General features: G+C 36.0%; 1 protein-coding gene and 1 long non-coding RNA gene across 2 annotated transcripts; both read left to right on the forward strand.

Annotated features, from left to right (window-relative positions):
* The first annotated feature begins 1,637 nt into the window (after window positions 1-1,637).
* LOC135842006 (uncharacterized) lies at window positions 1,638-26,897 on the forward strand. Its single transcript, XM_065359272.1, has 3 exons — window positions 1,638-2,146; window positions 3,257-3,435; window positions 25,248-26,897. Exons 1-3 carry the CDS (start codon window positions 2,114-2,116, stop codon window positions 26,773-26,775), a joined length of 1,740 nt encoding a protein of 579 aa, XP_065215344.1. The 5' UTR covers window positions 1,638-2,113; the 3' UTR covers window positions 26,776-26,897.
* Window positions 6,131-12,468, forward strand: LOC135842005 (uncharacterized). The gene is made up of 3 exons (XR_010558046.1): window positions 6,131-6,850; window positions 12,155-12,287; window positions 12,359-12,468. It is a non-coding gene; the product is annotated as an uncharacterized LOC135842005 (long non-coding RNA).

Genomic DNA, 26,897 nt, shown 5'->3' on the forward strand with positions numbered 1-26,897 from the left:
AAAAAATCAAAATTTTACCAAATTGACCAAGAAAGCTGAAATTTGGGATATACTCTATTTTCGACATGCCAAATCGATTGGAAACGGTTTCACCCCGTTTTGAGTAGTTCTGGAGCCTCCAGCAGATTTTTGAAACTCGAAATTCCCACAAAATTCCATCATGGAAGCTTCAAAACCATTTGAAACCACCATGTAGTCTGCAAAGTAAATTTCAGCTTGCCAACTCCATTTGATAAATCAATGTTGGGGAAATTTCAAGTTTCAAAAATCTACTGGAGGCTCCAGTAATTTTCAAAAAAGTCGCTGGAGGCCCTAAAATGACATGAACTCGCCTGAAGTCGTCTTCAGAGGGTGTTAAAATTGGAGTGTAGAGTAAATTTCAGATTTCCATCTCCATTTGATGAAATTTTGTGAAAATTTAAAGTTTCAAAAATCTGCTGCAGGCTCCAGTAATTTTCAAAAAAGTAGTTGAATGCTCTAAAATGACTTGAAATCCACCAGAAGTCGTTTTCAGAGGGTGTTAAAATTGAAATGTAGGGTAAATTTCAGCTTTCCATCTCCACTTGATGAAACTTTGTGAAAATTCAAAGTTTCAAAAATCTGCTGGAGGCTTTAGGAATTTTCAAAAAGTCGCTGCAGGATCCAAAACGACTTGACATTCACCTGCAGTACTTCGTAGCGTATTGAAATTAGTTTTTAGAATAAATTTTAGCTTCACAACTCCAATTTGATGGAATTTTGTGGGAATTTCGAGTTTCAAAAATCTGCTGGAGGCTCCAGAACTGCTCAAAACGGGTTGAAACCGTTTCCAATCGATTTGGAATGTCGAAAATAGGGTATATCCCAAATTTCAGCTTTCTTGGTCAATTTGGTAAAATTTTGATTTTTTTCCTCATTTTTGGCCTAAATTCGATTTTGAAAAATTCACCAAAAATCAAAAAACGCACTTTAGTATTTGAAATTTTGACAGGTGATAAATTTTTGCATAATCTTTCGATCTACCTTTGTAAAGTTTGAAAAAGTTCGTGCAAGTCCTATGTTAAAACGCAAAATCTGCGATTTCGGCTGACCTGTCAATCAAAATGGCCGCCATTTTGCAAGTAAGGCCAACTTTTTTTTTGGCAAGTTTGCTTTAAAATGTTCTTTAGGATGTCCCCTTTAAGAAAAAAGTTGTCCCGTTGGATCGGCGGGGGAGGGGGGGGTGCAATTACTCCTATTGTCATATGCCGGACTAAAAGGGTTAAATCTAAGTTACCATGCTTGGAAAAACCCTCGCTCGCACTGCCTCAGTATTGCATCACACGCACAGAATTTCAGGAAAACTTACAAAAAATGTTTAAAAAATAAATTTCAATTTTTAAAAATTGGTCAAATAATCAATTTACTCGTATTTATGAGACTCCAGTTACAGACTGTGTGTTACATTAATACACAGTTAGGTAGACGCGAAGGTGATACAGGTGTAATGGTGTTGTGATTTCACTTTCGCAACATAGTGGCACGCATCCACAGTAAATAGGTACTTATTGTATTTGGTATAGGGATCGTTCAGTATGAGGCTGTTAAAACTGTGATACTGCTGGTTCACCAAGACGAAGAGCATGCTTACTCGAGTACGAACAACATAAAGTAAGTTAATATATGTAGTTGAGTAGACTTCTAAAGATAGGTACCTGCGTCAATTACGATGAAGTAAATATGCAGATGGGTACTAGATCTACATGCATAGGTTACAGGAGGAACGACTAAATAACGGAACAGGTTGATTAAAATCGTCTTAGGCGACTATATAGCGGATAAACAAATGATTAATGAAACAACATCGCGCCATGCCGCCGACCCAACGACGAGGTATTCTTCTAGCCAAATGAAAAGACAACAGGAAACAGCAGGTTAAATTAAATGCAGATGATTGAACTAATGTCCCCGTATCGCGTTCGTTTCCTTTTCAACCAGCTAGACCGATTTCGATTCGACTGATAGTTTCACAAGTCAAGTTAAGTTACCAGTGTTATATAGGTTATAAGCAGCAGATACACGCACCTTCATCTACATCTTTGCATCGCTACATCGTCCTATCAGCATATATACGAATACCTACATCGCCATTGCGATGCGTTTGAACATCGTTATCGCAATTTCTTTGGTGAGTTGAAAATTTTCTTTCTTTTCTATTTTTCCGCATCCCCCCCCCCCTTTAACCCACTGCCACTTTTCTTTGGCCTTTTTCGATAGTGAATGTCAATCGCGTTTTGTGAGGTTTGGTACCTACCAACTAATGTGTAGTTTGATCGCTAGATCGAAAGAGCAGATCTTAAAACCACCGTAACCGAAATTTCAGGTTCCAAAATGGATTTTTGGAATTTTTTTTGAAAATTTAAATTATTTAAAAACCCTAGTTTTTTTATGAAGTTAGTACGTGCTCATTTTTTTAGTGTAGTGAATCAATATTCATACTTAATTACTTCAATTCAACTATGTACTTACTACTCATTGTCAGCAGTTTTGGGCCATTTTGGAGCCTCCAGCAATTTTTCAATTTTATCCAGAAAGTTCAAATAGTTCCCGGAAGCCCAGAAAAGTCAAAAAAATTTCTGCCACCAAAAATTTTAAAGCGTGAAGTTGTCAGAAGTGGTCCTCTGAATAACCCTTAAAAGTTATCCCCCTCCCCCCAGACCCACGCTAATTTTGATTTTTTCATATTTTCTGGAATTAACAAATTTTAATAAAAAAAATTATTGTTGAACTGGCACTCCTGGAATCCCCCCCCCCCAGGGTAATTACTTGAAACAGTTGACAGGGTGCCCATAAAGCACTAACAAAAGTTGTAAGTCCTAAAGTTCATTTTTGGCCTTTCCAGAGAAATTTAAAATTTCTGGAGACTCCCGAATGGCCCAAAACTAGAAGCTGTTAATAATGTTCGAGAATTGAATTTAAAGAATTATTCACATTGGTTCAATTTTCTCACAAAATTTATATTTTATGAAGGAGTTTAAAAATCCTCGCTGAAACAGTTTTTTTGAGTTTTTGAATTTTTGCAAACAATCTAACTTCAACACCTGGAATTTTGGTTGTAGGAGTTTTAGGACTTAAGCTCTTTTGCTGTGGTTTGGTTCCGTTCAAATCAGAGAGTGTGTAGAGTTCAGAAGGTTCCGATGGTTTCCCTTTTCAATTTGCTTTCAATTCAGGCCTATACCGATAAATGCAAGTAGGTAAACAAACTTAAAAATTCGATATTTTTATTTGGTATTCATAGAGTGGATTGATTTACGGTTGGGTTGATGGTAGAGCCACCTCCTACGTCGAATTCAACACGCGCACAACAAAACTAGACGACTCTGGTTCCAATTTCGAATCCACTGCAGCAGAATTTCCCATACAACAGCCAGCTCAAAATGAAAAGGAGTCAGAGCTGCCGAAAAATATCGAAAATGGGTAAGAAATTTTACAGTTTGACTAACGTTCGACTCGTAGGCCTACACCCAAATACTGACGCACCCAAGGAACAGGCGCATGAAGCTCATGCCTTTCCCTCAACATCCTAAATACTCACTTTCAATTTTTTAAACAAAAAAATTATTTTGAAGGGCATTTTTTGACTTTTCAACTCTTTCAAAAAACCTATTAATGGCTTACAAATTCACACTCAAAAGTCAACATTTTTTCAATGAGTGAAAATATAAGAACGAAAACTTTTTTAGGATCTACAAGCTGCGATTGAACGACAGCTCAAATCGCAAATTATGAGCACGAATCACGATTTTTTCCCCTGAATATTCAATTTCAAGGGTAGGTAAATTAGAAAAGAACTTCAAAGTTTGCTTTGAAAACGTCCCCACAAAAAAATCATCCATTTCAATGAGCTCAGTCCATTATTAAGAATACGTTCCATTTTCACAACCTCACAAATGAAAACAACAAATCCTAACAACGAAATGAAACAATTAAATCGAAAAACAAAAAAAATCAGAAATAATCAAAAACAAAAAAAATTCAAAAATCAATTCCAAACTAAAAAATTAAAATCCAAAGAACCTGAAAAAACATGATATAGTTAATTCTGGCATAACTATATAAGAGAATATTATTAGAAATATTACTGAGGGGAGAAGGCTAAATATTACTACGTAAGTAGTTAATATTTCCCTATACCTGGCTAGTCTATGGGTGTCGGAGAGCTCAGAAATCATGCAGAAATACTATATGCATTTATGATCCGATGTAATAACAATAACACCAATACGATACAACGTGTCTAATTGATTTATTATTATAATTCGATCATGTCAGGTGAATCAAGATATAAAAGAATTTACATAATTTTACATCATTAATATGGACACCGGTCCATATTATGCGTCTCGCGCTAATGAATTAAGTTATAATACGCTAAAGTATTATTGTAATCGAAGGTGATGAATTAAGCAGGGATGATAATAAACCCTAATTTTACATACTTACGAAGAAAGAGATTACTTCTCAATACTCGTAAGTATGGGAAAAATTACCTTATTAAATAAATGATGAGGTTACTCACCAAGGTCCACATAATGTCCGCTTCTACTGTCTCTTTCAAGGTGGCTCACTCATACTAGGCCAGGCGACAGCAATGTATTACACGAGGTACCTATTCTACTAGCAGTAGGAGTGATGCCCGGGAAGATCTACTCCATACCCAATAATATCGCGATCGGATAGTTAACTTATTCGAATCACGACTTAATTTCATTTTAACCACTATATGTAGTGGGCAATGCCTGGATAAATAGGGGATAGGTACCCTTACGGGATACCTTACCTGCCTGTCACATCTACTAAGTTTCATATCTGAGGAAATGCGCGTTACGACGAAGCACCGGCGAGCTCGAGATACCTATGCTAAGTGATTTTGGTGCGATCGCGATGCATTATATACGCATCGCGATCGATGCGTTGCTCGATGCGTTGCCTACGTCACGACCTTTGCGGAGTTAACACGTTCCCACCACTTACGTTCACGCTACCTAGTTATGCTTCGAATAACTACCTACGTAGTTGTGCTTCTAATAACTACTTACGTAGTTGGGCCATATCTCACCATATCATATGCCCCCCGTGGGGTTAACTCAATTGAGTAATAATCGAGGAAAGTCACGGTTATGACTTAAAAAAGCTATGGGAGATATGCCTCAACTTCCCCCCTCTTCCCCTCCTATCCAGAAGCTAGACTGATGAGGCTATAGCTCACCCCTGCCCCCCGTTACTTGCTGCGATTGCAGACTATTTTGAGTTGACAAGAGAGGTCGAAAGATGGGTGGGGGCAGGCATTGTGGAAACAAGGGTCACCATATGATTCCTGCACCCCTCGATTACTTGATGTCAGTGAGCAAATTCGAAAATTTAGAACACAAACGAGCAATCGATCCAGGGGATACATTGGAAAGGTCAGTGACCCTAAACATATCCACTAGAGAGAGTAGTAGAGGTGGTGAGTTAACGTGTTGTTGTGGGGTGTATTTAGAATTTAAAGTTCAAAAAATTTTGTTGAAGATACCTAAAGTGTAGAATACTGTGACAGAATCTAACTATTTGTATTGTTTTTTACAACTTCAAGATGGGGTCAGTCAAAAGAGGAACTTACTTAGCACGGTATCTCCTATTTTAAGTACATGAGTACAGCAGGTAGGTGCATCGGTAAGTACATATGAAACTGATGTGTAGGTCATTTTTTGAAAATTGTAATGAATTTTTTGTATGTTTTTTCTTTTTTGTTGCAGGTTTTTTGGTTTTTCAGAAATCCGGGATCTTTTATTGTTAGACTATGCGTTTCAATTTTAGTATAATTTTTTATAGGAAGCTTCCTGCAACCTTATTAATTCATGTTTCTTTTATGTGTGTTTCAGATTCGAAGAATTCCAGAAATTGTTGAAAATGGTGAAAATCGAAAAAGAAAATGATACCAAGGGTCAGTGCTCATCGATATCATAAAAGGTAAGAGAATGGAAAATTTTTCATTATCCCTATTTTGGTGCCAAAATTGTAGCTGTCTGTAATTTATACTATTTTCTCCTAATTGTATTTTGGTTTATAAACAGCAGACTGACCAAAGGTTGTTGACCTATTCATAAAGTGGCCTGCACGAAGGAGACGAAATCAACGGACAGTTGGACCAGTGTGTCTCCTCACCATTATTGAAAGGTAATTAGATAGTTTCGTATTGAGATAATTAATATTACTAAATACAACTAAATAAATAAGTAGGTACTTTAGAGTAGAATTAGTATAGAGAGAGGAAAAGAAAAGAAAGATAGAGATAAAAATAATATGTAAGATTTAGATTGATTTGAAGGAGAGAGGTTGTTAACGGTTCTCAAAAAAAAGAAAAAAAAATATTGAGGTAAATAGTTCAATTATTGAGAAAGAGAGAAAGAAAGATAGAGAAAGAATAATAATCATTCGAAAAAGAGAAAAGAAGTGAAAATAAAGAAGGGTCAAGAGACATTATATGAGAGAAAGATGAAGAAAGCGAGAAGTAATTATGCTAGGTTTACATTGTTGCCTATCTTATATTTATAAGGTACAATTGACACGTCAGTTTTTCATATAGAGTAGTTTTGCAGCTTATAGTTTAATATTAGTATTTATATTTTAAAATAGATAGGAATATGTTGATCGTCCGCATATAATTGATTCAAATGCTTTATTGCTTTTATGTTTCACGCTGGAGGAAATACATGGTTCATTGTGTCAATTTTCATCGGAGGAGGTAGATGGATCATTGTGCTACGTCTCACTGGAGTCAGTTCAGTCGCATGTAGCATTGCAGTCAATTGGTCAAAATGTCATGGCGCTATGGGAGTGAAAACATAAGGTAAGTGTTGTATATTTTAACATATTACATACTTGTCTTTTTTGGGGTATATAATTTTGGAAAGAGAAAATTATTCAAAAAAAAAAATCTAATCTTGTTTGTTTTGCATGCTAAATGTATGAAGAGCAAAGTAAACTTTTGAGATTTCGATGCAAAATCAAACTTGATCAAACTATAAAATTCGCTAGAGGGATTGATTTTTTGGGGTAGATTGGTTAGGAAGTATCGAAAGATTTTAGTAATTATTGGAGCTTTATTACTTGTTTTTCCGATGAGTGTCTTTTAGTCTCTAGAGACTAAAACCATTACCGTTTTTCTGGACTGGCATATTTCTTGTTTTGGCTGTAGTTTGTATCTAAAAAGAAAAGACTTGATTATCTTGCAGTATAGCGATGGTATAATTGTAGTCAAAAAACACAAGTACAAAACAAAACGTAATATTTCAAAAAATAATAAAGATCAATAAATTAGCCGATATCTGTAAGGTAAATACGTTGATATTTAAAGGGACAATCAATATATCACTAAACGTCTATAAATAAATAAATTATAACACTAATTATCCTACAAAATTCACGATTATCGTCATAAGTACAAAATTAAATAATTGAGAAAAAATGGCAGGGGTACAAAATACTAAATTTTTGTACAAAATAACTTAGTTATTTTAAAGTAAATTATTCCTAATGGTTTCTAGATACGAGAGAATAATCAAACAATGTCTTTTTCGAAAATAAATTAAAGATGATACGAAAATTAAAGAAAAAATAATACGGATAGGGTATTAAATTCCATCATAAACGACATAGGGAGTATATTGTGAAAGCACGAAAGGGAAACATAAAATGAAGGGTTCGTTTTCGTCGATTTTCATAAGTTGTCATTTTTTCGCTGGTAGCCAGCGTCTTCAGGATATTCGTCATCGGATTTTTCGCTTTCTGAACCATATTCTACCGCTGTTTCAGCATAAAATTGCGCGTATCGTTCTTCTTCTTCCTCTTTTACTGCTTCATCGAGAAATCGATCGTTATTGGATTCTGTATCGACGTTTTCGCATTTTATAAATGCAATGTCTTCGAAGTATGGGAAGGGATTTGTGGTATCGCTGGGTGAATGTTGGTTCGTATGTGAAGTCGAAGGTGTTTCTGGCTGTAGAGCTGGGAATTCGGCTTTGTGCGATGGTGACGTTATCGCTAACTTTGCAATCTTCGCTTGAACTTGTTTTTCTTCAGATTTTCGCTTATCAGCCAGTTTTTTCTCTGTAAGCTGTAGATGCGCTATTTGATTTGAAAATTTTGCAGCGTTTCTTCGTTTAATTTTGTCAGACGTAGACGTAGAACTACGTTCTGTATTTTTAGGTTCGAAATTATCCGTCGTATCCATATCCTCGACCGAAGAAGTCGCAGACTTAGAGCTTGAATTATTGATTGTCGCTTCGGAGTGTTCGGAATCGTTCGTCGATGTAGGACTTTGTTCGGTAATCATCTGTTCAATCGTCTCTGTTGTGACCGTAGACGTAGAACTCGGTTTTGGATTATTTTCAACAGATTCTGACGATGATGGAATTGGGGAAGTATTATTCGGCGTTTCAGTAGTTTCTTCGGTTGCAGATCGATGTTGAAATTTAGAATTCAATACTTGATCTTTATCGGACAATGTTTGCGATGACGAAACCGTAGACGTAGGACTCGTTTCGTTGGTTTTTTCTTCGTTAGGCGATGAGGGTTGGGATTGTGAATTGCGGAATTCTTCTACTATCGCTTGAATCGTCTGCTCCTGGGTTTCCATTGGCGTATCTTTCACCTTCTTTTTTAATTCGGGAATAAAACGGTTCTTTAGGGTTCCAAATATTGGGGTATATTCTGAATTATCGTAGTAAGGTCCTATCTCATCGAAGTGGGCTTGACGTGAGTGTAGCTCGGAGAAATGATCGTCTATTCGGATTACGAGACCATTAAAATTTTCTATCCAATGACGATCAAGAGCAGCACGAATACGGTGGAAAGTTGCTCGATCAAATGACGGGTGGGGGATGAGAGGGACGATGATTGCTTCTCGCACCTTCAATTTGTTCAAGACGCTTCCTAATAATCGTAGGGTCTCCTTGAATTCCTCCTCCGGCGTTCTCTGTAATATATTCGTGTGACCGATGCTTATCATTATACGTCTTGGTAGGATTGTCCAAGAATCTAAGTATTCCATCAGGTCCTCGAGCAACAGGTCCCTTCGGTATAGGTCGCGATCCAGTATACCGGCGAACGGTCGATTAATTTCTAGAATTCTGGCTAGCGCTTCAACGTGCCCGTCTCCGACCATTAATATATCAAACGTGAAGTATACGCTTCGGTAAATTTTTGGCTCGTGCTCGTATCCCGCTGCGGTGAAATACTTGGGGTAGGAATTAAGGGGGTAAAAGGGCTGGATTTCATTGGAGCTGGTATGCCATCTCAGCCAATATCTACGGTGGTGACTCGCTTTGTTGGCGCTCGTACCCTTAAGCTGTTCAAGCGGTAGAGATCGTTCTTCGGCTTGAGTGTGTTTTAAGATTGAAGGTCCTTTTTTGGGAAATCTCGGTTCACTTGATGACCGGTGTACGTGTGGTTGGTTGTACGTAGCTGAGTTGTTTGTGGTCATAGCACCTGAGCGACGATGGTTTATATGATTTCGTAGATCGAACGTAGGGTTGCCGGTATGTTGGTTCCTGAACGATATCGTTCTAGAACGATTATCAATATCCGTGATGATCGGAGCTGGTGGAAAAATGCTTGATTGAACCATAAATGGTCTTCCATCTGTAGTATATTCAACATGGAACGTAGAGGCCGTGCGTATCGGGAAGTACGTCGGATTTCGCGGTGCCGGAAAATAGTTACCATTTACAGGTACGAAGTCGTTTGTTAGGTTGGAACGGGGTTTATATAGTGTCGCTGGGTTTCGCTCTTGATAAGGTTCAGCCACGTCACCTCGGTGCTGTAGCACTAATTTATATCGTGCCTTAATTTCTTTATTTTCGACCGCTAATAACGCCATGCGATGTTTGAAAATCGCCATCTCGTCTTCTCGCTTGCGTGTCTCGTAGTCTTCGAGTTTAGGATTCGAGGATGAGGAAGGGCTTCTTTTTACTTGGGCCACATCGCCCATGGACAACTTCTTAACGCAGCGGGGATGTGCGCAGGGAGTCACTGTTTGATTTCGCTTATTTCTTTCCGTTCTCCCTCTCATCATAGCTGCTAGGCAGCGTTGATGATAGAGGTGCTGGCATTGCGAAATGTAAGTCGCGTTTTCTTCATTAAACGGTACTACTGTCAAATGGCAGTAGTCACATCTTTCTGCAGCCATAGTGCCGGAAAAAACCTGTATTTGTCAGAAAATGAAAAAGAAATTTTTTTAAAAATGATGAACTCTAGAGTGTCTATTTTATATCTATAGGGTAATTTGTATATAAAGGAATATTCGAAGAAAAGTTCATACCTCTTTTCGTCGCTATATTACGTCGGTAATTTTCATAGAGTTACATTCAATATTATAAAATCGTACAATATTCAAAGCTACTAAATTCGAAAGGAACACTCTTTTAGAACGGTTATCAGTGAATGTGTTTTGAAAAATTTTGAAATGAGATTTTGTTTATGTTTTTTGGTTTGGTAGGATTGTGTAGTATAACCAATCCGTGCGCGCGTTTAGCCTACTAACTGTAACCGAAACGTAACGAGTTGCTCATGCAACAAGTATCTGTGCATCAACAGCTGATTAGTTTTGGTTGGAAAAATGCCGAATTCGAATTTTTTACATTAATCATGTCCGAAAGTATTATTTTTGCTGTTTGTAGTGTTGTTACTTTTTTATTTTCGTGTAGCCGAATGAATGATTGTGTACGAACTTTAATAATATTACGCAGAGATGTTACAGTATACTTGAGTTTTGTACGTGTTAACGAAATAATACTAAGATCAGTGATAATCTCGTCTATATTTTCAAGTATCACGAGGGAAAGATACACAAACGTAACAACAATAGAAAAAATGTCATGTGTAAGTAAAGTTATTCATTTCTTATGCTCTATGGCTACATACAAAAAAATTTACAAAACTAAAACAAAATGCAAGAAACAAAAAAAATATAAGAAAAGGCATGGCTTAGTTCTATAACATGAACACAGAATGTATGGTTGAATCGATATACAGCGTCAAGTTCGTAATACGAGATAAAATACAGGAAGTCGTATGATGCGTGTGATGAGTTTTTTACGTCGACACTTTCGATTCTCATTCTTTTCGAAACTGGTAGCTTTCATTGTTATTGTGCCGGATTTTCTGCTTCGACAGGTGGTTCGTACGGCCTTACGTTTGCTGCCGCAGCCGGAGGCATCCCCAGCGAGATTAGGAACGAGATTATGTGCTGGCGCTCCTGCCAGGTAGCATATAAAACGCCGTCGTTGACGGTATGAATACGGTAATACCTTATGCGTAAGACGTGCTCATCTCGTGCAAGACGCTGTACCGCGATGCCTGCAAACGTCAGGAGTGGAGGAGTGTCGTTATTCAAACCGGCGGCTACCATTTCCGGGTCCTCAAGTAAAGGTTCTTGATGTTGGATTACCTGGACGTTGTTGTGCGCCAGGTTAAGGAGCAAATCCGCGGCTTGGTGCACATCCATGATCATCCCGTTTTCTCCAATGTCGCCTTCCATATCTTGTGCTAAGTTGTTCTGGTCGTTCGGTAGGAAATTCGGTGGTAAAGGATCGAGTGGCGGCATTCTGGTTGTGTGTGGTGTAATCGAGTACTTGCAGGCAAATTTTTCGTATCACGTTAACCGCACTTGTCGCGAATGTTTATTACAAAGAAAAATGATCCGCACTCTATATCGCGAATGTATATGTTAACGAAAAAATCCGCAGTCTATATTGCGAATTTGACTAATGTCGGTTCTAGTACCGGTGTTATGAACTCGAATTGAAAATAAGAAAAAATTAACGCGAAAAAATGGCGAATTATAAGCGAGGCTTTCTAACACGAATTGGCTTATACCAATGTACGACTATTACTGAGCTGAGAATATGAGAAGTCGACAACCAAATCACGACAAAGTCGAGACAAGAAGTCGCTTGATAAAAAAGAAAAAAAAATAAAATATCAAAAGATAGGTCCTTATCGCGAATTTCCTAGAATCGTATCCGTTCGGCTGGAGACGATCAAACGGGGGTGACGTAATTTTGGTACAATAATATTTTATTGCTTTGTTCGATGTTTTAACGATCGCCAAATTACTGCCTAGTTAACAATGTGTAATTTTTTGAATGTGCAGGTGTTCGATTTTTGGGGAAGAAAAATGCTTGTCGAAGATTTATGGTCATCCATCAAACAGTGGTCAAGTTTTCAGTGATGATATTGGCGACATAGATCGCAACATTTTCGACGTGGGATCAACCGGTTTTTTCGTGAGTATATTTTTGAGTATTATTTTTATCATGGATTATGAATATTTTAATTGATTTTTTCAATCCTACAGGGTGTCCAGAAATTATGGTTACAATCGATAAGGAGGAGAAAAAGAAAATTCGGCTGATATGAAGAGCGGTCGTCATTCTAGAATTTTTGAGTTCGTAGGATAGGTTCGGAATGATTTTTACGAATGTATTCGTGTTTTCTAAAATTAACGACTGAAAGGTGAGTTACAATTTTTTACCAATATAGTATGATTGTTCCTGTTTAATTTTGATCATTTTTGTAATCTCTTTACTTATTTCAGGTACAATGTCAAGAGTCGAGTTGCGAAAAAGAATGACCTAGATCAATCGAGCTATCAAGATTTGTTTGAGACTACGGGAGCTTCCCATTATCCTAGAATTTTGGGAAAGTGGAATGGAGTTAACGACTAGGAGTGTATTCGTAACTATCATCGAGGGAAATTCTTGGATAACAAACAAGTGAGCTATAAATTTGGATTTTACGTGTGAATTCTATTCCTATCTATTTCGAATGGTTCCTAATTTGTAATGATTTTAGATTTCGAAATTTTGAACGATATGAAGATGGGTCTAGATCCTAATTTGCAATTTCATTCATCGTGTGAAAAAGAATAAAAAGCTTCAGCGGTGTGTTCTCTCGTCCCTGGATACTACTTCTCATATAGGTAAGAAGTATTCAAATGATTTTTAAGTAAATTTTTTGTGTACTAAAATTCTTTGGTACTTCTTAGATTTTTTGAAAAAATATATGATCGTTTTGAGTGCACAAAAGGAGCGACGTGGGACCGAAGAATTTAGCAACCGGATTCATGGTTCAATATTGGGTGAGAGTTGATTAATTTATTTATTTAGACGCTGTTAATTTGGATTATGATCGAGAAGAATTTTTTGAAGAAATGTGGACACGGATAATGTGTATTCGAATCGAAGAAAATGAAGATTTCAAATTTCACGAATTTTATTATGGGGTAGTGGTTATGAGTAAGGAGTACTGGCTACCTATGATGAAAGAGTATCCAGTACTCCTTATCCGTAGCTAATATTCCTTCAGGATTTTCCAAATATGGTATGTGGATTTTGCTTAGCCGGAAATCAGAAACTTCCGAAGATTTATCGTGCTATTTCTCTGACTTGCGGTCATTCTAGCGGATATCGCCCAGCGGTGAAGAATGACGTACACTTATGTTTACGTGTGTACAGCATTCTTTACTGTTTGTCGCTATTTTGCACAATCAATGATCAGAAAAGTTATGAAATGCTTTCGTCTAGGTATTAGTTGGGGGTATTGGAGGTAAGAAAATGGTAGTTGCGTATTTTGAAAGCAACTCGCATTTTCTTCCCTTTAATAAATCTCAAGGGAACCAAAGTACCAACGGAATCACGAATTTTTAGAAAATTGATTATCGCGATAGGTGGCAAAGAAGGAGAAGACCCAGTTTTATGTCGATAAACTGCCGCTGTTCCTCCCCTACTAATTTTGTGAACTAATAAAGATGGAATTATGGGAAAGAACAACGAAATGACCTATAGCTTGTTTGAAGCAACGGGGGACGGAGACAACCCACTGTGTCAGTGGGTGCTCTCTGTCCTTCGTAGCTTTGGACAAATATTCATCTTGAATTTCATCGTTAACAGGAATGATTTGAGAAAAATGAAGTTTTCTGACCTGAATATTGCGGCGAGAAAAGAAGATGAAATTCTTACAATTTTGTGCAATCCTAATTATTAAGCTCTGTAATCACTACCGAAAGGTGTCATATTTTTATCTATTTTCTTAGATTATTTTAGGCAAATTAGTTTTATTGTGAAATAATCGGGGGTGTTTGTGTAAGAAAACGGTAGCCACGTGTTTTACGAAGTCGCTACTGGTTTCTTATTCAACGCACACTCCTGATTAATATCAACGATTATTCTGCCATTTTTACTATGGGGCCTTTGAGGGTGTTTGCTGAAGGAAAGTGGCGGTCGCGAGTTTGTGAGTCGCCACCACTTTCTTATTTAGCAAATACTCCTAAGAAATGTCAACTATTTTGAGATTTTGCGTGAAAAAGAAGAAAGAAGAAAATTGAAATTTTTAACAGGATAATTAATTTTGTTTTACGTGAAATGAATTATGGTAATGATTTAAGCTTGAATTAGGTTGTGATCTTTGAATAATTTGTATTAATTTTGTCATGATATCTAATGAAGGTGGGGAGAATTTTTTCATAACAATGTTGGTCAATATATCCCCTCATGTGGTTTTCGAATAGGGTATTTGGGACAAATGCTATGGTAATTTTTTGTAAAATAGTAATGCACATGAGAGGCGATTTGAATCTAAGCGGATTTTGATTTACGTCGGATTGAGCTGAATGAAATGGATTCCTTAGAGACATTTCATGCAGTAAAAGAAAAATTTACCACCAATGAGTCGTAGAACTTATTGGGTGCATTTTGAATTAGTTTATGAGGGAGAATGAAGCATATGGTTGCAGGGTATGGTTACTTTATTATTGCATTCCTTGTAATTTTTTGGGACTAATTTTGTCACTTGTTGAGTAATAATTAAGTCAGAAAAGAACCACGTATTTTTTATCCTTAACGGAGATGTGAGAGCCGTATGAAGAGGGTCTATATTTTTACCTATGCAGGTAAATAATCGTATAGGAATGGGTTATTATAACAACACAGGTATAAACAGGTGAACGACCGACCGCGGTGTAGTGTGTCAAGGTGAGCGTGGAAGTGTTTGTTTGTACCGCGTAATAAAGCGAGGTATGAACGGTTTCTTTTTACTGTATCTTTTTATACAGGGAATGATGGGGGTATAACGATACGTGAATTCTATAATTATTATAATTCTAAAGGATATAATTATTAACTAAAATTAGTACCCAACACCTAAGTTTCATTAACTACTACTTGTCATCCTGGGGTCGTATTATTGGTTGCTGGAGTGGAGCCTTTTTCTGGTGTTTTTCTTATCTTTTGTGTACGGTCCACTCTCTGCCTCCATTTTCAAAATTTCTAATGCGTCCGCGAGTTGATGTAACTGTTCTAGGGTGCCTAGGGTAGTACTGACGGGAGGAGTAGTGGGAGGGGTGTCGAAAACTGAAGCTCGTGCCCCTGAATATCGCATGGTCGATTGTTTTCTGAAAAAATAATTCTTGCGACGTATCGCACGTTGTTCGTGCGCTATTTTGCAATTATTAATTTTATTTCTCATAAAAGTATCTAGTAAGTAATTAGGTACTTTAGTATATGAATTATAGCGATAGGGGAAAGTTTTGAACTCATAAATTTTACTATTATTGGCCGATTTTTTCGTACAATTAGGCTCGATATCGATATTTTCAAATGAGGATGGTAGATCTAATTCCCATATTCCTTCTTGAAGATTTTTTATAGTGAAAAGGTCTTGGTCTGTTTCCCTACTTTGTATCATTTCAAAAATACTTAGTTCGGCTTCCTCAACTGTTGCTATGGTTTCATTCCAGTTTTCGATCTGTAAGTTGGTTTTAGCTGAACATAGAGTTGGCTTAAACATCCCTTCTGCGGAAATAAAGCAAATTTCCATGGGATGTTCGGGATCAAAATTACAAATTAATTTTCTTTCATGCAAATTGAGCGATATTTTCCAATAATCCATAGAGAGTCTACCCATAATAAATACTTTTTCCGCGGAATCGATTATATAAAATGGGATATTTATTTCTCGATTTCCCAACATCAATCGTATTTCTATGCAATGCTTTGCTATCGCGATTGTCTTGCTATCAGCCAAAGTCAAGGAGATTTGTTGTTTCAATTCTATGTAAGAAAGATCTTTGGGTGCGTAAGTTGTGAGGATATCGATTACTGGTTGAGAAATTATGCTGAGGATTGCCCCAGTGTCCAATTGTAGGGATATATACTTTGGGCCAACTGCCACTCCTACTATGCACGCTGGGTCTATTGTGTCTGGACGTAAGAGCTGTGCCATGGTAGATTCCTTAAGATTTTCAGGATCTTGTAAGTGGCGGAAGGGTTTAGGAGGTGAAGCAGGGGGTATTGGGGTTTTTGAACGTTTTTCTCGCCTTCTTCTTCGTTTGCGAGCACTCCTTGATGTAGTGGGTTCTTCAATTTGTTCCTCAATATTCCCTGCCATTAATGAACTGAGGGTGTTATCCATGGTTAGTTCTGCTGTGGTTAATGGGTCGAGTTGGATGTTTTGATAAATTTGTGGTGGAGAAGGTGTTTCTGAAGCCAGTGACATGAGTGGTGGAATTTGAGCCGTGATGAGTTCAACTTCCGGTGTGATCGACTCGGGATTTGAAGTTGATACCATCATGGGTGGTGGGGGTTTATCTCCAAGCTCGATTTCTGGTTCCTTGTCCCCAGGGTGAATATAGGGTGCTGTCTTTGGTTCAAATAATCGTTTCGTATCTCCTTCTATATTCCTATCTTGATGATCAGTCTTGAACAAGGCAGCTTTTTCAATTCGTTTGAGTTCAGCTTCGATTAATTTTTCGGTTTCCTTATATTGCGAAATTGATGGAAAAAATCTTCGTAAAATTGGGACGAAATGGAATCTCTGACGTACGGGCAGAATTTCTCCATGGGGTCCTATTTTTGGTCTAAGAAACTGTTTTCCACCACGGCTAATAAGCTCAGTTTCTAGAAACTGCATAGATGGGCTCTGTACAAATTTAATTCTAGGATCAGCTGTAGCGCGGGTAAACATTTCCTTAAAGTCAATGTACCTAGAAATTTTGACTAATGGTTCTGATGATATGCGAGGTTTGAGCAGTGGGAATAGCAAAATAATACTTTCTGCTTTCTTTTGAAAAAGTAGATCGAGTACGTCAATTAATTGATCTTCAATGATTTTGTACGGTTTTCGAGAATAATTAAATTCAATTTGGCAAGCCGAGAGTATTATTTTTGAATTTTGAGGAATATCGAGTTGAGATATCCTGTTATGCAATTCCTCTAGAGTGATCTGGTCTCTGAGGTGTTCGGGTAAATGTGTCACTAAGACATTCTCGCCTCGCATCATATAATGCGCTAATCCATCGCCTATCCAGACATATTTTGAAAAAATATCCTCAATTGGGGCTGATTCTTCACTAGGAGCTGCCCCTGGAGCATCTAGTGTGACTCGTTTCCCGAAAGCGTGGATTCATCGTCGTCAGAGTCTTGCATAATTTCGGTGGTCATTAAATTCAAAGCAGCAGTTGTAGCTTGAGATTCTAATTCCTGAGGTGATTCCTGAATTTGAGCAATTGTTTTCTCGATTGTTTCCTCATCGATTAATTGACCAGCCATAGGTTTCGGTGACTCAATTTTTATCTTAATTTCGTCTTTAATCACGGGAATTTCAAAAATTTTGTTTTTGTCAAGTTGAGTTTCTTGAATTTCCATTTTTTCATCGATTGAATCAGCTTTATTTTCTTTCTTTAAGGGAATTTCCTGCATTTCAATATTTTCACTAGCTGATTCAGTTGAGGGAATTTGTGAATCCAAATTATTATTGAAAGTCAAAAAGGTTTGGGTTGCTACATTTTTGAACGATTCACCAAATGGTGGAAGTTTTTCCGAATTTTCCACTTTTTCTGCGCATTTGGCTAATTTTTCCTCAAAAGATAGGGTCTCATTTTTGGCTTTTGAGTCCAAATAGCGACTTATTCTCTCGTCGAGAGTTTCAATGGGTATATCCGGGTGCAAGATTTCTTGAAAGCTTTGAGATTGATCTTTCACTTCGACATATTTGTCCAAATTTTCATCAAATTTATCAGTTTTTTCGTCATTAGCATCAAATTTTTCCAATTTATGCGGTTTTTCATCAGAAGGCTTGTCAATTTCTTTCTTATCCAAGTCATATATCGAAAAGGGTTCAGATTCATCAAACATTTTTCCTATTTCTTCCTCAGTTTCTTTTTCCAAAACTGTGTTTTTCATGTGATCTATTTCTGCCTCAGTTTTATTCTCTAAAACTACAACTTTTGCAGGTCCTAAATTTGGATCATATTGAGGCGATTTTGGGGTCAATATTTCGATCCTAGGTTCAAAAATAGATGTTGGGGGTTCCGATTCAGGTTTTTTAGTCGGTTCCATCGCGAAAAATAATGTTTTGGGTAACGAATTGCTTTCGAAATCCAAAAAAAAAAAACTTGTGCAATATTACCTTAAGTAAGCAGAAGTTCGCTGGATTCTCGAACAGATGAGTTGAGTAGGTAGCTGGATGCGTGAAGGAAGAAATCAAATAGGTAGCCGAGTACTTGAAAGAAGAGCTCCGCACACGTTGATACTTGTAACACGAATGATTTTTGTGTGTAATGTGGCGGAGCTTTTATTTGTCTAAGGTTCCGGCCAAAATGCATTATGATTTTTGAAAATCTTTCCCACACTCTAAGATGTGAACAAGATGACATATTTATGGGCTTGGGTACAATGTAAATAAATATAGGATACCTATGTAATAATAGTTCCTAGACTAGATTACTCTATATGTTCTTATATTAATTATGTACATCTGCATATAATAAATTGATTCTTTCTTAGCATCTCCGAGTATTTTAATTTGGAGAAAAGAAGCTATTGAGGTGATAAAAATGTCTTTGTATTCTAGAATACTCATGACAGTTTTATCACCATGATAAAAAGGTAAACGAAATCTTATCTTGACGTTTTTATCACCTGTATAAAAGCGGCAAGATAATAGGTGATAATTTTTCGTTACCTATATGATTGTTTGACAGTTTTATGGCCCTAATCATTTTACTGGACTTAAGGCTAATACCTTTTGGCGCGAGCCTTTAATATGATTAGCATATTAAAGGTATTTTTACGTGTGATTTTTAAATGGGTTTGTTTAAAAAACATTGAACATATTAGATGACATTTATTGTTTCTCATTTTCGGATTAGTTTATGTTTATTTATTTTGAGAAAAATACGGTAGCTGAATATTTTATTGGACATTAGTGTCATCCAAAAAGGTGCATTTTTGTTAATTGGAGGTTGGTTGCTTTTGATTAAATCGTTTTTATAAGCATAAACAAAGCATATACTCGCGTGTATAAAAAGACTGATTTTTAATAGAAATCTACAGATCATAAAAATGTCAAAATATTTTTTCAATTATTCAGAACGAAATCTTTGAGTGACAGTTTAATTGTTTTGAAATCTCATAAATTTACTTGTCTACTTAATACACATATTATGTGCCTAAGCAGTATAGCTTATTTGTGCCTAATATGTATGTTTTTTAAATAGACATAATTATTTATTGATTTCTTATGCTCGGAATAATTTTCCCATGGAAGACAAAGATTTTTATAGCTTGGTTCTCACGGACCATCTCTTTGTGCATTGCAAAGGCAAAAAGGTCTTTGGAATGTGGCTATGGAAAGTGTTTCGAAACGAAAACGAGAGTGTTGGTATATGAAATAACCTGATAGTTTGGAGTTTGACTATTTTTTCGAGAAGAAATCTATGTAACAAAGAACTTCATAGGGGTAGATTTTGGTTTAGAAAGATTTAGAAAAGAAGGTGAAATTTGGTTTTTTCAGATCTATTGGGGATTTTTAGATTCTTTTCTGGTCCACTGGGTAATTTTACCAGCAAATACTCCGAGCATAAGTTTCATATTTTTTCATTTACGACACTTAAAACCTCAAAATATTGTCTGGCATTTTTCCAGTACACAGGAAACGAATTCATGAGACATAGAATTGTGTATAAGGATCCTATGTAGTGTATGAAATACTTTTTGGGATTTTCAAAATGAGAATTTTGAAATATTTGATCGGAAGTTTTATATGGTTTGTTTTCCCTTCACTGGGCACATCCTAGAATGTGTTTCAGTGAGTAGAAGAAACCATGATTTTTGGAAAATATAATTATACTTGTGCTGACCTATTTTTCACTCAGCGAATATTACGGCATTTTTACTATAACCTGGTCTCTGTTGCACTCCAGATTGACACTTTTTCTTATTCAAAATAATCAAACTCATTACGCAGTCTGAAAAATACAGAAAAATGTGTCGTCTGTATGAGCACAGGTAGAGTCCAGATTTCCATATTTTCGAGTATTAAAACTCCTAAAATATGTGATAGTCTAGTCATTTTGCAATTCGTAGGTGATGAATTGATTCAACTTTCAATGCCTTTTTATTCACTTAGCAAATTGTTGGTCAATACATTGAAACCATTTGCCCCCTGAACCCCTGAATTTCTTCAAAGGAATACCAGACAAATTAGTTCATTTTATATTTCCAAAAGACTGAATTGAGAAATTAAATTTTTCTATTGTTCTAACTATCCTGCATGCGGATCTAGTTATTCGAAACAAAATATTTCAGAATTTTATGGAAAAATGAGGGTTATTTTAGAAATTTTAATTAGGGAATTTTATCCAAAATTCAGTAAATTTGAATAGTTATGATTTTATAGTCATTCTTTGACCCCTATCCTGTACCTTTGCAAAGGCTTTTTGGCATGTATAGCTATCGTTACGAGACTATAGAACACCAAAATTCCAGCTGATATATTCTAGTAGACAAAGAATGTCGTATTTTTAGTATCCCAAAACATAATTTTTGTCTAGTTTATTTTTGCATAAAACGAACTTAGAATTGTTTTTATTTTAGATCAAAACTGTTTGAGACTTTTTAAGTTTCCTATTATTATGTTTTTGAGTATTTTTAGCTTATTAAATATGATTTATTTTGATTTAGAAACGGATTTTTTAGTTTTCAAAAGGTTATGAATTTTTGTCAAAAATTGGTTTATATTTATTGAATCTGAATTTTCTGTTAGAAATTTCACGGATGTGCTGGGACATATGAATTTAGCACTTGCATATCTTTGAATTTTGGTAAATTTTATTTTCAGAAAATGGTTTTCGGAAATACGTTGGGACATATGCAGGAATTTTAGAATTTTGCATATTTCCGAATTTATGGAAAAGGAGTATTTTTTCTGTTTTGAAAGTATAGCAGAGTATCTGAAATTCGAAGATACGTGGCATGTATGACTTTTTCCAAAAGAGGTTCAATCCACGTCAGGCGCCAGACTACATGAATAGTCAATTTAGACAGGCCACCTATCTTGGAAGATCGTATTTAAGATTTTGCATATTTTCAAAAATCAAAAAAAAATCTTGTTAAGAATATTAGAGATTTACATTGGATTTAGGATTGTTTCGAATCATGTATTTTGAAATACATTGAAACATCTGAGACTTTTGAGACCTTTGCCAGCCTTTGCGCTATGAACAAAGAACCTAACAAAAAGATACATTTTGAGACTATTTTATGATTTAGAGCATAAAATAGACTATTTTTGTTCATTTTTACAGTTTTCAGACATGTATTTAGTGAGATTTTTAACACGAAATAGTTCGATTAAATCATTTTCAAAGTTATCTTCGGATCTAATTTTGACTATTTTTACATGAATTTTGCTCAAAAGTTGATTTTAGATGGATTTTATTAATTTTTTAGTTAAAAAGACTGCATAATTTTTGCCCCTTTTCTGACCTTTGCGACCTTTTAGAAGCAAACACTATGATTTTTGAGTGATTTCCGAGTTAAATAATTTGTCTATTTTCTGCAGTAAATGGGACATACGATTTTGGTAAAAAGAAATTTGTTATACTCGGAAATTTTTTAGAAGAAGTTGTTAAGAAAATTTTCATGCAATATTAGTATGTTAGTAAAAAAAAATCGCGAATTAGTATACTTTAACTCGTCATTATTTTTAATTTTAGAGGCAATTTAGATATCTTTTGAGTCAGATGAATTGCATACTTTGCCATTTCGTGGTGTTTTTACGAAAAATCATGAATGCAACTATCTCAGTCAAAAGAAGGTTATTTGCAATTTTTCAAAAAAAGAAGTAGAAATTTATCTATCTCCTACAGAACTATCATTTGAGTACGGCTCGCTATGTTCTAATATTTGAATTTGTCACCATATTTAGTTTAAAAAAAAATTTGAAAAAATTTGAAAATTTTGAAATTAATTATTTTAAATTTATGGATTTTTTACGAGTATTTTAGCGAGTTTACTGAAGGTATTAGATTAATTTTTTCACTTGAATTGTGCTCTTGAAGAGAGCTTTTTGGAATTCAAGTTTCGGAAAAATTGAAAAAATTGAAAATTTTGAAAATTTTGAAAAAATTTAAAATTTTAAGGGTGGGTTTTTTAGTAAGTCGGACTGAAAATTTTGCAATTTTCAGGAGAATTACGCGGAAGGTGGGCGCCAAAATGATATAGTTAATTCTGGCATAACTATATAAGAGAATATTATTAGAAATATTACTGAGGGGAGAAGGCTAAATATTACTACGTAAGTAGTTAATATTTCCCTATACCTGGCTAGTCTATGGGTGTCGGAGAGCTCAGAAATCATGCAGAAATACTATATGCATTTATGATCCGATGTAATAACAATAACACCAATACGATACAACGTGTCTAATTGATTTATTATTATAATTCGATCATGTCAGGTGAATCAAGATATAAAAGAATTTACATAATTTTACATCATTAATATGGACACCGGTCCATATTATGCGTCTCGCGCTAATGAATTAAGTTATAATACGCTAAAGTATTATTGTAATCGAAGGTGATGAATTAAGCAGGGATGATAATAAACCCTAATTTTACATACTTACGAAGAAAGAGATTACTTCTCAATACTCGTAAGTATGGGAAAAATTACCTTATTAAATAAATGATGAGGTTACTCACCAAGGTCCACATAATGTCCGCTTCTACTGTCTCTTTCAAGGTGGCTCACTCATACTAGGCCAGGCGACAGCAATGTATTACACGAGGTACCTATTCTACTAGCAGTAGGAGTGATGCCCGGGAAGATCTACTCCATACCCAATAATATCGCGATCGGATAGTTAACTTATTCGAATCACGACTTAATTTCATTTTAACCACTATATGTAGTGGGCAATGCCTGGATAAATAGGGGATAGGTACCCTTACGGGATACCTTACCTGCCTGTCACATCTACTAAGTTTCATATCTGAGGAAATGCGCGTTACGACGAAGCACCGGCGAGCTCGAGATACCTATGCTAAGTGATTTTGGTGCGATCGCGATGCATTATATACGCATCGCGATCGATGCGTTGCTCGATGCGTTGCCTACGTCACGACCTTTGCGGAGTTAACACGTTCCCACCACTTACGTTCACGCTACCTAGTTATGCTTCGAATAACTACCTACGTAGTTGTGCTTCTAATAACTACTTACGTAGTTGGGCCATATCTCACCATATCAAACACACATTTAAAAATTAAAACCCCTCAGATTCAAAACCAAAAAAATTGAAAATGCAAGCCAAAAAATTGACAAACAAAAACATAAAGCAAAGGTTCAAAAACAAAAACGGAAACTAAAACCAAAGAACTTACGTAAAAAGAAACATTCAAAAGTCAAAAGCCCTCAGATCCAAAATAAATGAACCTTCAACCCAAACCAAAAAACTTCAAAAAAAAAACTGTTGAAAGAAAGCCGAAAACCGAAAATAAAAATCCTTATAAACAAAAACGGACACTAAAAAACAATTTGAAAAAAAATCACACAACTGAAGATCAAAATATCTCTAAACGAAAACAAAAAAATCATCCTCACAACCTCCAAATCAAAATAAAAAATTCTCCATTGAAAAAAAAGATAGATAGAGATACTTAAAGCAATGAAAAAACTGAATTGAAAAAACAAAAACTATACAAATTAATCGAAAACTAAAATAAAAAAAAAACACCGAAAACGAGAATCTCTAAACATGAAATAGCTACGAGTAAAACCCACAATACGATGCCTTGAAAACAAAAACTACCCTCCTCCCCCTCCCCCCTCACCACCAAATAAAAACAGAATTATTTCAGAACGAATCCCAAATAAATCATTTTCACAACCCTAAAATTGAAAAAAATAAAAAAATACAGACAAAATCGATTATGTTGCGAATGAATTGAAGAACGAAAGCAAATAAAGAATCATGAACCAAAATTTCAAGGAAAACTGTAAAAATGAAAGTAAAAGCCCAAAAAGGAAAACTTATGGCAACAAAAGTGAAACAACCTCGAAATGAAAACAAAAAATTCTAAAAATTAAATCAATCACGAAAACGAAGTCGAAAAATTGAAATACAAAAACTAAAAATAAGAAATTGACAAATTACAAGAAAATCCAAAAATGGATTCTAAAACCAAAAAATGAAATTCTTGAAAAATATAACCTATAAAAACAAAAAAAATGGCCAAAAACTTGAAAATTTTTTCAATTTTTTAGAAATTGTTAAAAATGATCAAAAAAATTGTGTACTGCGTTCCAAAATATTTCCCCAGTTTCATAAATGACATCTTTCAATATTTTGGCATAATTAATGCAAAACATTTGCCAAGAAAAAATTTTCAAAACATAAACTTATCCAAAAAATCAAGAGATTTGCAAAGTTTTATTCGCTCATTAGAACCCTAAAAGTTATCTCGGATTTTCGCAGAGGTGGCCTAGATCGACTCTGCATCTTGAATACGTCTTTCATTTGAGACTGGTCCATCCTCCCCAAAATAGGTTTGCAGCGATAGGAGTGAAAATATAGTTTTTTTCAGAAATTCCTTCTCTTTGAGGGCCCATTCCTCTCCTCCATGGGCGCTTCCAGAGTTCAAATTTTTTCCAAGTATGAACTCAAAATTAGGATCTCTGTAGAATTTGGTTAAGATCCGCCGACTTTTTTTGGCAATGCCTTCATCGATTATATTATATTTATCAAATTCTATTTTTCCCACGACAAAATCCTTGGTGTGACTGCGTAGGTATCTTGAGTCAGTGCATATCCATACACATACTCTACACTCGTACTGAATATCTGCACAATATATCATCTTATATTTACCCATACTTAATTCTTTTCAATTACACTCCAACAGGCGAACGCGAATCACCCGAGCATCTCCGACCACATTCGACTCTCCAATGAAAATCGTCACAGACGACTACGAAGTACAATTCAAAAACGTCTCCTCCGACAACGTCTTACCCAGCAGCCTGATAAGCAAAATCGTCTCAATCCTTGGCAGAAGAACATCTCAATCAGGTTCAGCAACTCCAACAGGTACACCCAGCTTATCAGCATCGAACGACGCCAACAAACAATTATTCGGCGGCAAACTGCCACCGTTTATCGAACGAATAATCCAAAGAATACAAAACTACTTCTCGGTGTACAATCCACCCGAATACTTCGACAGCAATCGACCCCCGGCAACGACTCTGACAGACGGACAACACTCGGCGATCACCTTGATCTGCTCAAATTCTAGCACCGGGTCGGTTTCGTGCAATGAGATGGGCGGTTCTGAAGAACAAGAAGAAGACTCCGAGCAGGGCGAAACATTAGAAGTATGCGATGGGGCAGCATCTTCGAATTCAGCCGAAGAAGAAAACACCATCGGCATTGGCAGCGGTGGAGATGAGGCAGCTTCCCAACAAGAAGAATATAATGTGGTTGTAACCCATACCATTGTTCAAGACAGCTCATTAAACGTGTATTCGCCAATTCCGCCACCAGCTCCGGTGCCCATCGCAGCAGATGCCACACAAATGGTCAGCAACGTGGTAGTAATTTTAGAACCGGCTGTGGGCCAATATTCGCCACCACCTCTGGACAATCCGGATAAAAAAAAGTTCTACGTTTATGTAAATCCGACTAAAAATCAGGCTCAGAAGTTGAAAACAGCCACCGAAAGTGGAGAGGAAACAGATAAATTGGAAAATTTTCAACCTTACACCAACACAACTTACACGGTTATTATTCGAGGCGATCAATTACAAGAATACAATACAAATCTGCAAAACGCCAGTAGTGCTTCTTTAGATCCTGAAATCGCCATCTACATTCGTAACTCGAACTCGACCAAGAATAAGTTGAAAAAGTGTAAATTACCATCCCAGCCAACTGAACAGGGAGGTGCAGATTGCGAACAAAATGCAAACGCATCCGACCAATCATTGACAAGTAGATCTGCCAGTACTTTAGGCGAATCGATGAGTAATGCGGAGGGTGACGAGGATGCCAGCTCAGTGAGAATGGCGGAGGTGAAAAGTAACGAAAATAATTCCAATAAAGTACCGAATATCAACTTGATGCTGGTACCGCCCAATGATCAACAAAAGTCCAAGAACAAATCTTGCGCGAACAAGAACAAAATGAAAAATCCTCAGCTTCAGTATTACGTACTAAAGCCAGACAATGGTAATAAGATTAAAACGGACGAAAAAGAAAAACCAACGTATTACTTGCAGAAGACCAATATCGATGCTGGAACTCTTTCTCAAACTTATCTGCCACCATATCCGTCATCATCATCATCATCATCATCATCATCAGTACAACAACCACAAAGTGCAGATGAATCTTCTCCTTCATCTGCGGATTTGTTTATAACTTCTTCCTGAAATGATGATGGGAGTCTGATTTCTTAAATTATTTATTAATTCATTCAACTGTTTATTTATTTATTTGTGTATTTATTTATTTGTTTGTCTGACTAATATATGGATCATTGTTGTTATTGTTA

The sequence above is a fragment of the Planococcus citri genome, chromosome 3 (genome assembly GCF_950023065.1).
Source record: "Planococcus citri chromosome 3, ihPlaCitr1.1, whole genome shotgun sequence".
Taxonomy (NCBI): Eukaryota; Metazoa; Arthropoda; class Insecta; order Hemiptera; family Pseudococcidae; genus Planococcus; species Planococcus citri.

Excerpts from the sequence above, each read along its gene's own strand:
- LOC135842006 (XM_065359272.1), top strand. The coding sequence starts at position 2,114 with ATGCGTTTGAACATCGTTATCGCAATTTCTTTG. Across the intron at positions 2,147-3,256 it reads TCGTTATCGCAATTTCTTTG|AGTGGATTGATTTACGGTTG; the intron begins GTGAGTTGAAAA and ends TGGTATTCATAG. Across the intron at positions 3,436-25,247 it reads CCGAAAAATATCGAAAATGG|GCGAACGCGAATCACCCGAG; the intron begins GTAAGAAATTTT and ends ACACTCCAACAG.